The 17315-nt window shown below is 38.0% G+C and overlaps 1 protein-coding gene and 1 non-coding gene across 3 annotated transcripts; both read left to right on the forward strand.

Moving 5' to 3' along the window:
• The first annotated feature begins 40 nt into the window (after positions 1-40).
• LOC113672462 (glycine--tRNA ligase) lies at positions 41-13071 on the forward strand. 2 transcript variants are annotated; one of them, XM_089181288.1, is made up of 17 exons: positions 41-351; positions 1728-1829; positions 2295-2397; positions 3278-3419; positions 3921-4009; positions 4765-4841; positions 4998-5143; positions 5748-5897; positions 6884-7046; positions 7303-7467; positions 8142-8249; positions 8876-9021; positions 9905-9993; positions 10084-10193; positions 11265-11358; positions 12319-12509; positions 12771-13071. In XM_089181288.1, exons 1-17 carry the CDS (start codon positions 106-108, stop codon positions 12879-12881), a joined length of 2232 nt encoding a protein of 743 aa, XP_089037414.1. In that variant the 5' UTR covers positions 41-105; the 3' UTR covers positions 12882-13071. The 2 variants fall into 2 exon arrangements, with proteins under 2 accessions (XP_089037414.1, XP_089037415.1); XM_089181289.1 differs by lacking the exon at positions 41-351 and adding an exon at positions 617-636.
• Positions 13072-15037: 1966 nt separating this feature from the next.
• On the forward strand, positions 15038-15109 carry Trnap-agg (transfer RNA proline (anticodon AGG)). The gene has a single exon. It is a non-coding gene; the product is annotated as a tRNA-Pro (tRNA).
• Positions 15110-17315: the final 2206 nt, after the last annotated feature.

Consider the following 17315-nt stretch of genomic DNA (forward strand, 5'->3'; position numbering starts at 1 on the left):
CTGACACTTCATGAGAGATATTTGAAGACCGTTTTGTTTAGCGCATGGCACACTGGCATTACAATTTCCTCGTGGCCACGGAACGATGAATCGCTGATTGATTGAATGAATACGTTGTTTGTCTTCCGAAGGTTATTTTCGAAGACGCAATTTTTTGCAAGAAATCCAAGCCAAGGATATATCTTCGGGCTAGATAATTGCAGAAATATCTTTCAGCCTCTTAGATCGCTTGAGTGGGGTTTAGAACAGTTCTCAAAGTCAATAATTTTTGTGGGAATAAAAACAATGTCTGCCGACAACGCCGAAAATTCAACCATTCTGGAGAATCTACGAAAATCCTTAAAGGAGCAGGTTTGTAGTGAGAGCTAGTCAATGTTTAGAAGGAAAATTTTGAATCACAGTACAGTTGTTCTGGTTGGGTACACATCTTTAGTAACGTAATGTTGTTCTATTTCCATATTTGACCATATTCGGAAATTTGAACGGAAGTAGATCCTTGGAAACACTGAAAAATGTTTATAGGTATTTGATTTGAATATTTAATTCTCAGTTTGGGTTCTTTCCAATTTTTTTGAAGCGTGATGAACTGATTTTGTGGATCTGAGCATCAAATTCTGATAAGCACTCAGTTCAGTTGTATGTTACAAGTCTTGCTTATTGCATTATCCCCCCAAAAAATTTTCCTTCTCTTGATCCGACTGCTACTTCTCACTGATAGCCCACACATCTCTCTTCTTGTCGTTTGTGAGGAAGTGTGACTCTATGAAGGCATACTTACTAGTTGATTTGTAAACAAATTTGCGGAGGGACCATATCATTTCAAGCCATTTTTTATGCCAGTCAACTCTGGCTCTGTGAGATACTGTTTTGTAAATTGTAGTGTAAGTCCTTGTTCAGTTTCTGGCCCTTACTTTTATCCCCTCAGTCAGAAGAAGATGTTTGTTTTTATTCCTACTAGCTGACTTTCAATTTCTTGGAGTGTTCATCTCCCCCATAGAATGCTATTAAATTCTCTAACCCTTAAACTCCCAAGATCTGACTGTTAATTCTTCCCTTTAGCTGCTATATATTTCCTTTTAAATAAGTTACGAGAATTTGGTGTCAGATGGAGATAACTTTGACCTGATAACTTTGAATATTCTCATGACCTGTTTGCTTGATAATGTTCAGTTATTATAGGGAGAAGTTACTTGTTAATCACTTCTGGGATTTAAAGGGTTAACAAGTAGATGGTTAGAAATATGTCACCAAACAGGTTATCTTTAAGCAAGGGAATTATCTTCATATATAGCATGAAGCCAGATAAAGGTTGATTTAGTTTACAGCCTGTCATTAATTTATTTATTTTTCCCTCAAGACAAACAGAAAACTTGATTACAAGCAATAGAGTAGGAGACAAGGGAGGTGAATGTGATGTATTTTTCCACAGCTAGGTCGATTTCCTTGTCAGATTACCTTGAACTACAAATTTATTTCAATTTCTTGCCATTTAAAGGATATTTATCCATTGCCAAACTCCAATTAGAGGGGTGTTTTACGCTGTAGGGGTATATCAGCTGATATTGTACCACCCCCCTCCCCATCTGTGCTACATAATGTGTATTAGCACCAAATGAGGTTGGAAAGAAATTACTGGTATAATTATGCCTGGGTTAAAATTTATCACATGCCTGTGGATGCATTATACATTTTTGCAATTGGTCTCGTGGTTTATTTATTTGCTCTAGGGTGACTTGGTAAGAAAACTAAAAGCTGAAAATGCTCCAGCACCAGACCTTGAAGTTGCCATCAAGGAGCTTAAAGTTAGGAAAAAGGCCTTTGAGACCAAGGTATGAGTACAACTTGAGAATTTATTTTTGAGTTTTTTTCTGATGTATCATTGACATATTCATTGCTTACCTTGTCTGAGAGTGACCAGCATCTTATTTCTTCTCATAGTATCACCCTGAATCACATATTAAGGTGATGAGAATAAAGGAAGTGATCTCTAACTAAAGATATTATTGATTGTGAATGAAATTCTCCTTGTCAGCACCTTAGGAAATGTATAGAGAACAGTATGGAGAATATACATGCTGATGTTAGGGCATAAAAAATGTTTTCTCCCTTTCCTATTTTCCATTAGCTACTCTTGAGATGAACATGGATATTTTCTTCATAACTTCAATTTCTCCCATCATATTTCAATATATTTTGTTTTAGTTGTGAATGTTGTTTTAATTATTATTTAAACTGTGATCACTTTCTTATTCTCTTTATGCCTGAAAAATGAAAATGAAATCTCTTCCTTTCAGGAAAAAGAAATGGCACCCAAGCAAGAAAAATTTGAGAGATCAAAATTGGAGGACTTGCTAAAGAGGCGATTCTTTTTTGTCCCTTCATTTGAAATCTATGGAGGTAAGTTGACAATTTGACTGATGGCAGTGTTTAATATATCTGGAGATAAGGTAACACAGAATTTCCATATATTCTTGAATAATGTTGTGAATACTATGAACTCTAACTTACACCTTGAAGATGGAATGAACTTTTAGTACAAATATTGATGAATAGCAGTGTTGATCTTGCTCTCAAGAAATCAGATGAAGCCCATAAAAAGTCATTTATATTACCTTTGTACACAAAGACACTATTGTCAAGTATGTATGGGTGCTGATTTGTGAAGCTCTTTTGTCCAAATCTTGTACTTTTCCTCAGAGTTGATCTTGTTTGACAGTGATCTTGAGTTAAACTCCTCTGATGTGTTTTACTCCATTTTTTCATTTATCCTTAATAGGCACAGAGGTGCTAATAAAGGACATGAACAGTCTGAGTTAGCACTTTATCCTTTGACTCACATGAGTGATCAAAACAGAATTTCTCCTTGCAATATTACTGCAATATCAAACAGACAAGTGATAAGAATAAAGGAAAATGTCAGTTAGATGATTATTAGTTGATCCAACATCAAAGTCTCCAAACTGATAATATTACAAGTATCATGTGATGGCAGTAAGCAGAAACACTATTGAGGTCTAGGGGATGAAAAGTTAAACTTTCAGGAGTGACTAGGAAGGAATATCTTATAAAAATTTCAATACCCTTTCAAGAAAAAAGGAAAATTAGGGAAATATAGATCCCAAGCTGGGGATATTGCTTGATTCAATACAAAATTCTCAGAATGAAAAAATGGTAAAGAATATACAACAGTGCTGAGAACCTTTTTTTTTTTGATCATGGTGAAGAGAAAAGGTCAGTGGGGCTATTTCAAAATTATCTTTCTTTCTTTGCATGGCAGGTGTGGCAGGGTTGTATGATTATGGACCCTCTGGTTGTGCTATGGAAGCCAACATGATAAACATTTGGAAATCACATTTTGTTTTGGAAGAGCAAATGTTGGAAATAAGAGCTTCTCTTCTGACACCTCATTCAGTTCTTAAGTGAGTAAACTGTTGACGACAGTTAACAAAGTCTGAGATGAGTTGGGGTTTCTCAATATGCATAATAATTTTTTCAAGTGTCTCTTACAGGTTTCTTGAAGTTGTGACCCTAGAAAAATTTATTATGAACCTTTATTTCACCTACACAACTTCTTTATTTATATTACACCTTAACACCAACATGCACAATCTCCATACTGCTCTCTTTTCATTTCCTAAGGTGCTGACAAGGAGAATTTGTTTAACAATCAAAAGCTTCTTTAGTTGGTGATCATTTCCTTTATTCTGGTGGCTTTAATGTTTGATTCAGGGGTGATATTGTTAGGAGAAATTGGATGCTAATCACTTTGAGGGGTCAAAGGGCTGAGTGTCTCTTACAGGTTTCATGAAGTTACGATTCTAAATAAATTTACTTTGGAACTGATTTCACCCACGCAATTTCCTTATCGACTTAAAGTAATGAGGTAGTTTTGATTTTTTTTTCTATTTTTCTTGTTTTAGAACATCAGGGCATGTTGACAGGTTTGCTGATTTCATGGTGAAGGACGTCAAGACTGGGGATTGTTACAGAGCCGATCATCTATTGGAAGGTCTGCTTAGAGGGGGGAGCAATTATATAGATTTACATCTTAAATATAGCTAACAAATGGGGAGATAGAATGTATTAACTGTCAGCATGCAGGATTGTAGGTCAAGACGGCAAGGTTTGAGATCTGTGTGGGTCATTGTGATGTATTCTTGAGCAAGACACTTCCCTTTCACAATGCCAATCTCCACTCAGGAGTGTAAATGGGTATAAACTGGGTTAGATTTTGGCATTGTGGGACCTCATGGCTCCAGTGCTGACTTATGTAAACAATTTTCTTTTAATGTGGTGCATAGATATCCATCACTTGTAAGGGGAAAAACACTTTTTCTGACATATTTTGTATCATATACTTCCTTCTGTCTCACACATTCTTCCTTCCTTCCCTCATATTTTGCATCTCATCCTTCCTTAACACTTCATGCTTCAGAAATTGGGATAGGCCTCTACACTGTAGGTGTTGACTTTTATAAACAAACTTCTTGTGCAAAGCTCTTTTTCTCAAATATTTTGCAACATATCCTTCCTTCCTTGACACTTATTTTGTATCTCATCTTTCCTTGGCACCTCATGCTGCAGAAACTGGGATAGCCTTTGGCACTGTGGGGCTACATGGCTTCAGTGCTGACTTTTGAAATGTAAATGTATTTCTTTTAATGTGGTGTATAGATGTCCATCACTCGTAAGGGGGAGAAGCTCTTTTTCTCGCATATTTTTAGTTTGATTGATTTCGGCTTCTTGTTTGTTTATTTATTGAAGGACACCTTGAAAAACTGTTAGCAGATAAAAAGCTGGAGGAAGAAAAGAGACAAGAGTATGAAAGTGTTATTGGCCAGGTAAAGTGATTTTTATAAAGATAAGTAAGTAGGGAATTCATTAAGGTGTTGTTAATGTGATACAGAGCCTACAGAAGGTGTGTGATGTTTTTGAGCAGAGGTAAGCACCAAGGGAGTAAAGTCGTATTGAGTGAGGTTGTCTTTTTTTCTACTTAGGTTGATAACTATGGGATGAAAGAACTTGGGGAGCTTTTGAAAAAGTACAACACTAAGTCTCCAGTAACAGGGAATGATCTGACTGATCCTGTGGAATTTAATTTGATGTTTTCAACCTCAATTGGTCCGAGTGGGCTCATCCCTGGGTAAGAGCCATCTTAGCATGGGGTGATTACTTTTTTTCTAATCTTTGAAATTACATACAAGGTACAGCTCCATGTAATACAGTTTAAATACTACTTATAATACTACAGCAAATATGAATGCTAACACTACCTACAAAAAACTTATTACTTAACAATTGCAGATTTAAAAGTTACAGTTTCATTGTACAGACATGTAAATTATCTGTATTTAAAAAACATATTACAGTAAAGTAATTAATATCATTAACTACAAAAGCTAAAGGAAAAAAACACTAAATGAGATAAAAAAAAGAAAAATATGCAACTACATGACTTTTTTCTAAAAAGAGAGAGGAAAGAGGCTCAAGAGACAATTTACGAGACATTAATAGAGATTATGAAGAAAGAGGAAAACTGTGAACTGGGGGCCCTATTCAGACTGTCCAGATCTCTTTCAATACATGTTTTTATTTTGGGATTGCTTTTGTCTCTGCATCTGATCAGTTAAAATGGTGTTGTGGAATTTGTCAGACCAAATGTAAAACATGGTGAAGTAAAATCTATTTTGGATTTCTTTTGACACCCAATTAAAAATGTCTTCTATGGTTTGTTTGTATTTGAACAGCTTCCTTAGACCAGAAACAGCTCAAGGAATCTTTGTGAATTTCAAACGCCTTTTGGAAGCTAATAATGGAAGACTACCATTCGCCTCAGCACAGATTGGACCTGCCTTTAGAAATGAAATATCACCTCGATCGGGTCTTCTGAGAGTAAGGTAAAGAACTTTAAGTACATCTGTTCAGGTGATTGTCCTTAACCCTTTACCTCACAGAGGTGATTAACAGTAATTTCTCCTTGTAACATCCACACAATGAGACATGGTTTGATGCAACTTTGGTTTACAGATTTAATGAATGTAACCGAAGAAGTTATAGTTCATAGACCCAACGTTTCAACACTCCTGTCTAGTGCCTTCATCAGGGGTGATCTAAACGCTGCCACAAGAGGTCCTTAAAATGTCTAGCAAACACATAATGGGAGTATCAGGAGGAAGTTGTTTTCTCGATCAAACACCAAATTCTTGAAACAAATTTGCAAGGCAATGTGTAGAATCAAGAGGGGAGAATTAACAATCAGATCTTGGTAGTGAAAGGGTTAATAACGAAGTAAGAATAGTTTAAGATCGCAATACTACACTCGCTCGCAGAAAGTAATAAACTGCAATGCTTTAAGTGGTCAATCGTTCCCTTTGATACAAATTTTAACCTCAGCAATGGCCTTCCTGCGTTTATCCAAAATGCCACTCCCTTTGTTAATTGAAGTTACAGTTTTAGTTTCAGCATAAGACTGGAGTGATTCATTTTGCGATTATCTCTTACAATACTGAATGGCTTAGGACCTCAGTTGAAAACTTCTGCTGAACTCGTGGACTTCCTGTTTGACTTAGTAGGTTAGCCACTTTTCCATCATCCAATCTGACTGCGCTGGACCCTCTTTTAACATTCTGTTAAGGTCGCGAGAATAAAGGACGTGATCAACAACCTGAAGAGCTCTTGATTATTACAAAAATTCTCATTTTAAAGACCTTACGAAATGTATAGAGAACAGTATGGAGAATATGCATACTGATGTTAGGTTGTATAGGGGTTAAGGATGTCTTTTATGATTAATAAGTCATTTTGTCAATCAACCCAGTAATGATGTAAAAAAATGTATAATATTCATCATCATCATGGTTTGCTTCTACTTTTTTTTATGTAGAGAATTCACCCTGGCTGAAATCGAACACTTTGTTGATCCAAGCGACAAGAGTCATCCCAAGTTTGAAAATGTGAGCTCTCAAACACTGAGGTTGTTTCCATCAGAACATCAGATTGAGGGAAAACCGCCACTGGAGATCACTGTAGGAGATGCTGTCAATCAGGTGAGCGGTTCATTGCTTCCAAGCAAGAATGCTTTTTTCCTTCTTTTATTTGTAGATGTATGGTTGTTTTTGCGATGTAATGCTTTGTAATAAATCACTCGAGTTAGATTTCGGATTCGCTGGGCGGCTGCTCGAAATGTTTGTTTTCATGAGTCAAACATTTCCCAAACGGAAGGCCGCCACCTCTTCATTCTCCGCTTTTTGCCCTTGTACTGGAGACAGTTCTTGTACTGAAACATGTTTGATTTGTCCTCAGAAAATTGTTAGTTCCCAGACCATGGGTTACTTTCTCGGCCGCGTGTTCCTCTTCTTGCTGAAGGTTGGGGCTGATCCAAGTAAGATCCGCTTCAGGCAGCACATGTTCAATGAAATGGCGCATTACGCTTGTGACTGCTGGGACGCTGAACTCCTCACCTCCTATGTAAGTAGTGCAAACTTTTTCTTGTTCTCAGGTTACGTAACTCACCGTAGGGTATACATGTACATTATAGACCGGTAATTGAGCAATTTTCAATTGAGTGTCGTCAAAAGCAATTCGGGATTGCTTTGTTTTTGCTTTACTTCGCTATGTGATTGGTGCAGAAAACTCGCGCCCTTCTCTCAACCAATCAGATGTAAAACTGAAACCAATGTCAACTTGGTCGCCCGCGTTTTCCCGCGCTTGGGTTGTGTGGTTGTTTTGGTCTCATCAACACTTAAAGATATTTTCCTTTTTTGTAACAGGCCTTTGTGATTATTTTGGTTTTGTTTTGACGACACTCGATCGAATTGCGCTCTTTAAGAAACGAATCGTGATCTGCTTTGTTCTCATTGGTCGATGATGACGCGCTCTTTCCTCCGCATGGAGACGGATGCTGTCTGGTTCATGAACTGGCTTACGTGGAGCTAAGAAAAATGGCCCATTGTTTTCTAACGTTTCAACTGCAGACGAATAAACGATTGCGTGTTTTTGAGCGCAACAAGCGGAAATATGCTAAGTTAGTTGGCAAAACTGATGATTGAGTTGGTGTGCAGTAATTCAGGAAATAGCGAAGTTTTAAAAAGTTCGCAGTAATATTGTTGAACTAACGATGACGATTTTTCGTTTTTCCCCAGGGCTGGATAGAATGCGTTGGATGTGCTGACAGGGCCTGTTATGATCTGTCCGTTCACACAAAAGCAACCGGCGAGAGACTGGTCGCTCAAGTTGATTTGGAGCAATCGGTATCCTTAACTATTCAACACACTTTTATTCGCGTTCGTTAGTTACTTTGTACACGGAGGGCGTATCAGTCTCATTCGAATTCTGGTTTAACCGTCACTACCAGTTCTTTCGCGATTTTAAATTTTGCCTTTCTGACTTTTTTAGTTACATTCTAATATTGGCGCCCAAAAGTCCTTAAAGGCGTTTTCTTCACTAGATTGTCGAAAGTAATACGGACCTTACTTTGCTCTGTAATTGGCTTAGAAAATTCGCGCCGTTCTATCATGAATTAGTCACTCACGTTTTTCCTGCTTCGAACAGTTGTCGTGTTTTTACTTTTAGTTCTCATTGGCCCATCGTGATGGTTTGCTTGGGTCTGATTGGTCGTTTTGATAACTTTTGGATTTGGTTTAGCACGTTTAAAGCGCGGGAAATGTGAGTGCTCGAGCTACGGTGGTTGTAGTTTTGCATTTGATTGGTCGGTAGAGTGGTGCGACTTTTCTGGACCAATTATAGAGCGAAATGGAGTAAAAGCAATGGATTCCTAGACTACTCTCCGAACTTGATTGAAAGTTGCTCCATCGATTGCAACAAGTTGGTGCTCGAAATTGAGTTAAAATTTTCAACCTTGACTAACTGTGTAAAGGAAATGATTGACGTAGTGGAAATCGTCCCAGAGAAGCCAGCAGTTGGAAAAGCGTTTAAAAAGGAAGGGAAAATTGTCATGGACTATCTGGCTCAGATGGATAAGGATGCTATCAAAGCATTCGAGGATAAACTTAACGAAAACGGGTAGGTAAAAAGGAAATAAAACCACGAGGCTTCACTCGCTAAACGTTCTTTAATACAACCTGATACATTAGAGTGACTGAAGCAACAGCATGACATGTAAGATAAACAGGCGAATATCTTACTTCCTACCATCATTTCCGAGTTGTTTTTGTTTGTTTGTTTGTTTTTATTTTAACATATTTATCATTGTTTTCCTCAAAAGCACCAAGACTCAACGAGGGGGATTACAATATTACAAATATAAAATCAATTTATTCAGGCTCTCACACAAACAGACACATAACCAATACACACAAGTTGCAGTAACAACGAATTTAACTCACTAACCCAGGAGCGTATTATTTAAACAATCAAACAATGGTCGATGACGGTTTTTGTTCATTTGAGTGGCAATATTTGAGTGGCAATATTAAGTTTAAGAGATTAAGATTTTTTGCTACAGGGTCCCTTGAAGGGTTGAGCTGAACGTTTCGTTTTTCTAAGTTTTTTGCGAGTCATTACGAAACGAAAAATCTGTCCGCGAATTCAACAGGTCATAGAAAAAACATCTTGTCCGCTCTTACCATTGAGCCCTTTACCCCTGAGATTGAGGAGCATCTATACCAAGAGTATAACCCATCAATCAAACGTTAAGGTCATGAAAATAATGGAAATAATCGCGACCCTAAGAAGCTTCTGATTGTTAGACAAATTCTCCTCATAAGAACCATGGATAACTTGTCGAAAACAGTATGGAGAATTGGCATACTGATGCTAGGACGTAAAGGGTTATGCATCATTTTGTGTGACCTGGTAACTTGCAAAATTGTATTAGCAAAAGGAAGTTTTGTGACATATCTGGTCTGATTTATTTTAATTGGCTTTTCATTCCGTTTTTACCCAGTAAGGTGAATTTAACAATAGAAAACAAGGAGTTTACCATTGAAAAGGCCATGATCAGGGAAATCAAACGATACCAGAAGGAAATTCATGGTGAGTTTAAAAGATGTTACCAAGGTCTGTTTACAAAATCTTATTTTCAGAGGAAATTACAGAAATCTAATCTGTTTTTGTGTTTTTTAGTTCGTGACGTAGAACCCCACGTGATCGAACCGTCGTTTGGAGTTGGAAGAATCATGTATTCTGTCCTTGAACACAACTTTAGAATTCGCGAAGGAGACGAGCAGAGGACGGTAATATTTTTATTGATTAGTTGTTTCTGGTCATTGTTTATCGCTTGCAGAAAGGAGGGTGGGGGATGGTTGGGAGGTTTTTGGTTGTGTCTGGTCTCCCCTACGGCTCTGTAATATTCGTATGTTCCTGCCCTTATTAACAATTAATTGACTGTCAATTTTCCATAGCCAACCCTCATGGCGGCGACTGACCTTCCCTCAGTTCCCCTAAAACACCATGTGATCCCCCCACCCCAAAAGTCCTCCCCTTCCCCCCCACAAGCGATAAATATGGAATGGTCTTTTCAGTGAAGCCATTAAGTTCATAATTTAGCACATTCGTCTTTACTTAAGCTGGACATGTAACATTTTTTAGGCTCTGGTTTTTTTTTAAGTTAGACGATGGAACCCTCTCAGATGGGTAACCGTTTTCCACAGGGAGTTCACCACAAATGAGGTTAACAATAGGACTGGTATAACTTGGCGCAAATGTAGCAATGAGCTCGTTTCTTTAACCCTTAACAACCTAACATCACTATGCATATCCTCCATACTGTTCTCTATACATTTCCTAAGGTGCTGACAAGGAGAATTTGTTTAACAACCAAAAGCTGCTGTGGTGATTATTTTCTTTATTCTCGTGACCTTATTGCGTAATTCAGGAGTGATGTAGTATTGTAGGAAGAAATTCGATGCAAGTCACTCGAAGGAAGTCAAAGGTTTAAACTCCACCCTATCATGAGGGTGTCAACCTCAACAATCACGCAGCAAACAATTTACCCCTTCCTACTGTGTTACGTTAAGCAACGAAGTGATGTTAAGCAATGAAGTACCTTTCTTTTACGTCACCTGACCTCATGTTAATGAAACTCTGTAAACAGTAGGGAAGGGGCAGCCCTCTGGAAAATGTATCAAAGAGGTTTACCTTCATCCGTTGAGCACATGGCCACAGTCAGTGAGGAGGACTCTACAATAATCGCTTTTCAAAGGGCTGGAAATATAGACACGTGTTAACTCCCCAAAATGGTGACAAAACTCTCTAAAAAAAAGTTTCTACTCGAATTAAATCTGTTCCATTTTTGCTCTCTGTAGTGGCTGTCCCTTCCTCCTGCAGTAGCACCTGTCAAGTGTTCTGTACTTCCGCTCAGCAAGAACAAAGAATTTAGTCAGTTTGTCAAGAAGCTGTGTAAGTAGTTTAATTTAATGATTTTGAATCGGACTTATACTGTGGACAGTCCACCTCTTTTTTTGCTTCTTTTACGCCTAAATAATTAACCATCACGCAGAAGGCAGCCTAGACTGGAAAGTCTGGAGCGAAGAAAGCAGTAAGGGTAGAGACTATGAGAACCCTCCTTCCACTTTCACCAGTTTTGTAGAAAATCTCTTTCGTTTTTAAATTTCAAGTAACAATTTTTCTTTTACTCTCCCCCTTTTACTTTTCCTCCTTTGTGTATTCACGCGCGGCGCGCGTGATTTCTCAAATTAGCCAATCATGTCAAAGAACTCTAACCTTGACATTGGAAAACTGATAGGGACATCATTCGCATACTTCTAGTTTGTTTTCGCGGATTTTTAGCGAGTTTTTGTGCTTCCGTTGGTGTAAATTTATTAACCCTTTCCGTGGAAATTTAAGAAGTTTCGGAGTTTTTATTTTAGCCAAATGTTGTGGTTCAATTAAAAAGTTTGACACACATTGTCTACGGATTTTGAATTTAGCCTCTTTTTTTGTGAATGGACTTTTTTACAAGTTTGTATTTCTCACTTTCATCTCCTTTTTTCACTTTTTTCCTCGCTCCAAGCCTCTCAAGATCTTACAAATCCAACATGGCGGCCTCAACATATCAGCAAAAATTATTTTTCGCGCTCGCTCGCCAAAAAATAGGCCCGTTATGCAGATAGCACAAACGAGCTCGTTCCAAGGGCTGTTTCTCGCCCTTACCCAAAGTATTAGAGAAAAGCCTAGAGGATGAGGCTGGCTGCGCACACAGTTGAAACCCAGCACGACTCAATTAATGGCGATGCAATACAACCCCAGCAGGAATTTCGAACCATTGAATCACCGTACCTAAATGTTTTGTGAAGTTACAGACGTTTATTTTTAAGCTAAAACTGTCGGTTTACTTGTTGTTTTAATTATGCTTTGTAGCGGAGTCTCTTACTGAGCTGGACATCTCTCACAAAGTGGATGACTCCAGCGGATCAATCGGTCGGCGTTACGCTCGAACCGACGAGATAGCCATTCCATTCGGTATCACTGTGGACTTTGATACAGTGAACAAGGAACCTCACAGTGCTACGCTAAGAGAGAGGAACTCTACACGCCAAATACGGGCGCAGGTGAGAGATGTACCACCGCCATAAAAAGGGCGATAGGGAACGTAAGCGTAACACACAGATGGGGATTTAGACCTTACTTCTCACCTCCCAGAAATGCTGATTAAAATGTGATCCGCCGTATAAACCTGGAAGAACACCAATAAACTGTGCTAAGAAAAAGAACAACATTTTTAACCTAAAACAAATCCTAAATAACAGCCCCAAAAGATGAAAATATTTCTGGTTTTACTATCAAACAAAATATTTTCTGTTATTTCTTAGATTGACGAGTTACCCACTATTGTCAGCAACCTTGTCCGTGGAAAGGTCACGTGGTCAGTAATAGAGGCACAATATGGTCTGTTCGAAGGGCAGGAGACTGGTGCCAAGTAGGCGATTCACTAAGCAGCCCCTACAGATTATATGAATTTGAAAACAGCCGAGGAAATTGAGTGATCCTACTACAACCTGCTCTAAAGCTAGTTGCGAGGCAATACCGCTGAAAAGCATGCACTCGATTTGTTACGTTTTTCGCGATTGTAGCAACACAGGCGTGGAAAGATAATAAAATATTTAAATGCTATGCGATTGGATTTTATCATTTCAGCTAGTACATTGCTCTCCTTGAGGGGTGCGCTGGTTACGAATACAAAATAAACTAAGAGAAAAAAGAAAAGAGATGGAGAGGGTGTGGCGCGAGTCCTTTGGATCAGTCACAAGGCGAAGTAAGGAATAACCCAAAAAATCCCCGGATTACGTCCGACACCAAATTGAAAATTTCTCTATTTTCGGAGGTTAGTCTCCTAGCTTAATATTTTCTTGGAAAAAGCGTCATTCCATGTAAATAGCAGGAGTAAAGATCACTGATTTATTGACCATGCGAGCGTAGGCATCGTTTCCATCACAACAAAAATATTCAGGGGAAATCGGGGGGAAATCGGTCGTCGCCAACAGAGAATGAAGAGAGGACGAAAGAAAATAGACGACCACTTGGCTGCCAATGAGGGGAGGAGGGATTATAAGAATATTACAGAATCTGAGGGGGGGGAGGGGGATCATGAAAATTTTATCGTGACAAAACCGAAATCTTCCTACCCCTCCCCTCCTCTCCTTCTTGGTCTCTGGTACCTATTTATATTTCCAGGGTTGAGAAAGGCTCTGCAAGAGTCTGTTGTCTTGCCTGGGAAACAAGGTTTCAAGTTACAAATAGAATATTTCTTGAACTACATTTCTTTGCAGCCAACAAAAAGTATCCCACAATAATTTGAATTTCGCCAAACCTTGTCCCGTTTTCCAGTCATCATCATGTTGTGTTGGTTGAAATCATTCTACCTTTGCCTCTCACTAACTTGACTGAGAGATTCTGCACAAAATAAATGAAAATTTAAGATGAAAAATGGCAAATGTGTGGTAATTGCTATGTTCAGTAACTATTCATAATCAAAAGACATTGATCTTCTTTTAGCCTCGCGCACTTATTGTTGGTTCTTTGAAATGGTCAGGTCCGTTTGAGGGGAAAGACAACAGAAAGAATTCGGCGCAAACTAACCGTTTGTGGTGCGCGCGCTGTAAAGAAATAAACTGAAAACCATGCGCACAGCTACCATAGCAACTAGAAACATTTGTTTTGCGAAAAGTGTTTAGAAGTATTTTTCATGGGAATGTGCTTTTCGAAAAGTTCAAATTTCATTATTCGAAAGATTTAGCGATGAAAACTGAGAGATTCCTTCAAAAAGCGTAAATCGGTTGACGTGAAGACTCAGGTTGAAAAAGTTGTTCCTATCATTAAGCCCAAAGAGTCATTACTCGTTAGTAAGACAAAAATGTTTTTAAAGGAAGGAAATACCTCACCTTCCAGTTTAGCACTGTCTATAACCGTTTGAGAACAAAAATAAAAGTGGAAACGCTATTAGCGCAGCCACCCACTTCATCTCCGATTTGTCTCCAAACTATTTTTCCTCCATCACGAAATTGGGAAACTTGCGCTTGGCGCGAGTGAAGGAGTGAAGTAAGAAATGACGTCACAATGATTCCTTATGACGCAGGTCGCGCGTCAGCCTCACATGATGGTCGCTAAACTCGGTCCCATGCCCGACTTTAGAGAATTCCACAGCGGAACGAAAACCTTATTTAGAAATTGGATCACTACTCTGCATTAAAACGTGAATTCATTCGCCACCCACATGGCCTCTGTGCCTCTGTGTTTTTTTTCTTTTTTCTTGTCTTTAAAACCAACACTCGCAATCTCAGCTTTTCAAAATCAATAGTTAATACGTTAGGAATAGACCAAAACTTGGATCGATTGCGGAAGAGTGAAGACAAATAGCTGATAAACCTCTGAGGTTCCATAATGAGGAAAGTCCCGAAAAGATTTTTGATATAGTACGAGTAATTAAAATCCCATTATGACACGAATTTCCCTCAAAATTGATGATCGGACCGATTTTTTCACTACGTGTCGCGATCTCGCGGACAGGCGAGCTACCTTTGCAGGAATATAAAGATGCATGACGAATATATATTATAATTTCCCCCTTCAAATCCCCGTAGGCCTGTTGGTCTAGTGGCATGATTCTCGCTTAGGGTGCGAGAGGTCCCGGGTTCAACTCCCGGACAGGCCCCTTTTTCTTTCTTTTTACATAATAGTCTTTTTCTCTTGTCAAGGTTCAATCTTTTTTGTTCTCCCTCACTTTGCACGATTTATAGCTCTTGTTTGCGTTCGATCAGATGGAATACCTAACACCGATCGCTTTAGAATAAACCGAACGCAATCATGGTTATGAAAACTAAAACTTGTTAATCGAACAGAAATTTCTCAACTCTGGTCGCTAAGTATCTAAGCTCTAGTTAAGGATAATAATTTAATGGAACTTTTAGAGCGATTGTGTATAAATAAATATGTGATTTTATTTTTTTTTTCATTTACCACGGAGAAAAAAAACGATCCTCGTGGTCATGTTCAAGGGCAACCTATTAGGGACAACAGGTGGAGGTTGATACTGACAAAAAGGCATTGTAAAAAGTTGTGAAATTTGAAATTTCTCGAAAAAAAAGCGTGGAGATCGAGTGAGGAAGAGAGGATCGGAACGTCCGTTCTGTTCGCTCTAACCACCCCTCTCCCACCCTGGCATTGCCTTCGCCCAACACTACGAAAAGCCCGGCTACCCAGCTAGTAGTTTTCGCGCCACACATCGCGTAGGTAAGTTACGAATTAATTTGTTTCCTTACTTTTGTTTTTGAGTGGGTAAACGTTACAAAAACTCTACGTTACGTTTGTAGAAATATTTCAAACACCATAATTCTCCCGTTTGACAGTAGTGATACTCACTTCTCCAAACATCTGAGCTGCTTTGTTTAGCATGAAACACCTGGCTTGTTTGATCGTTCTTTTTTATTATACATATTTTTTTATTTATCATTTATTTATTTTTCATTAGAGAGAGTGATTGTCTTGGTTTCCACAAGCATTTCATCAACACGTGCAATTTCCAGTCCAAAGTTAGGGACAAAGTTGACGTGATCAGTAGTTGTCATGGTTTTTTATGTCTTCTTGATACCAGTCTGCAAAGGCGCAGAATCAAATTAAAACCATGAATAAACATCATGATTGATTATTTTGAACTTTTAGTTTTTGAGGTTCCATTCTGAAAAAAATTACAAGTGATGATAGAATTATGGTTGCCATTAGTCAAACTCTAGCACTGGAAGTAAACTGAAATTTTTTCAAATCTTTTGGCTTGTTACTGAAGTTCAAGTCTGATATTGTTTAGCTTGAAACAGACTTATCCTGCACATTGTCAGATTTTAACATGTCATTTGTTTTACATAAACACTTTTTCTAATGTAGATTACAAAACCTTGTGGGCCTAGGCAACAATTGTGTTACTAAACCCTTAAATTCTGTCATGTCAATTTTAAAACTCTAATTACTTGCCAGAGGCTTAGAATTTTATTCTTCATTTTAGGTTTGACAAGTTATTTGTCTCATATAAACAGTTTAATTTCAGATGCAGTTGAATTACTCCTGGAGATACGTCAAAAACCTTGAATTTGTCCACTGGTAGAATATTTTAACAATGTATTGTCCTTGGTATATTTTGGAGGTTGGAGGCACACCATTATTATAAGTAACTTAAATTTTAACCTTTTAAATCCCATGAATAGTCAAGAAAATTTCTCCTTACAATATCAATACAATATCAAGCAGACAATAAAACAAGAATAAAGAAAAATGTCAATTAGGATTTTTAGATTATTAGTTGATTCAAAACCAAATCTCTGCACCAACATCATAAGAATTGTAATAACTAAGGTGGAAAGGTCGAATGGAGGATTACTAATGGATCTTGAGAGTGAAAGGGTTTGGTCAGCTGCAAAATAATTATAGACACTTTGCATAAAGACAGGCATGATTATTATTGAAAGGTGATGTTATCCAGTGAATTACACAGGCATGCTAAGAGAAAAAGAATTCTGAGTGCTCCCAATAGGGATCTAAGCTACAACCTTTTGATAAGCACTCACCTTCTTTATTTCCATGATTATTTTTTTAAATGGATGCAAGTGAGCCCTCTTTGCAGCGCTTTTGGGAGAAAATACTGTTGTTTTTTGTGTTGACAAGGCAGGAAGGATAATTTAAATGTGAAGAAAAGAATAACAGTTGACCAGCCTGCAACCATTTGGAGGCAGCTCATAAGAAGATTGCTGTGACTGCTTTATTTTTACAAAATGCAAAATAATGTTACTGACATTGGCCAATAGAGTGATGATGACATCGATGATGATAATAATAATGATGAAGATAATAATTATAGTGATAATGAAAAT

Source organism: Pocillopora damicornis, chromosome 9 (assembly GCF_964200805.1).
Source record: "Pocillopora damicornis chromosome 9, jaPocDami1.2, whole genome shotgun sequence".
NCBI lineage: Eukaryota > Metazoa > Cnidaria > Anthozoa > Scleractinia > Pocilloporidae > Pocillopora > Pocillopora damicornis.

What these genes read in the sequence shown, in the direction of transcription:
- LOC113672462 (XM_089181288.1), top strand. Translation starts at nt 106, where the DNA reads ATGAATACGTTGTTTGTCTTCCGAAGGTTATTTTCGAAGACGCAATTT. An exon ending in TTCATTTGAAATCTATGGAG is followed by an intron (nt 2,398 to 3,277) that starts GTAAGTTGACAA and finishes TTTGCATGGCAG; the next exon opens with GTGTGGCAGGGTTGTATGAT. An exon ending in TCGGGTCTTCTGAGAGTAAG is followed by an intron (nt 5,898 to 6,883) that starts GTAAAGAACTTT and finishes TTTTTTATGTAG; the next exon opens with AGAATTCACCCTGGCTGAAA.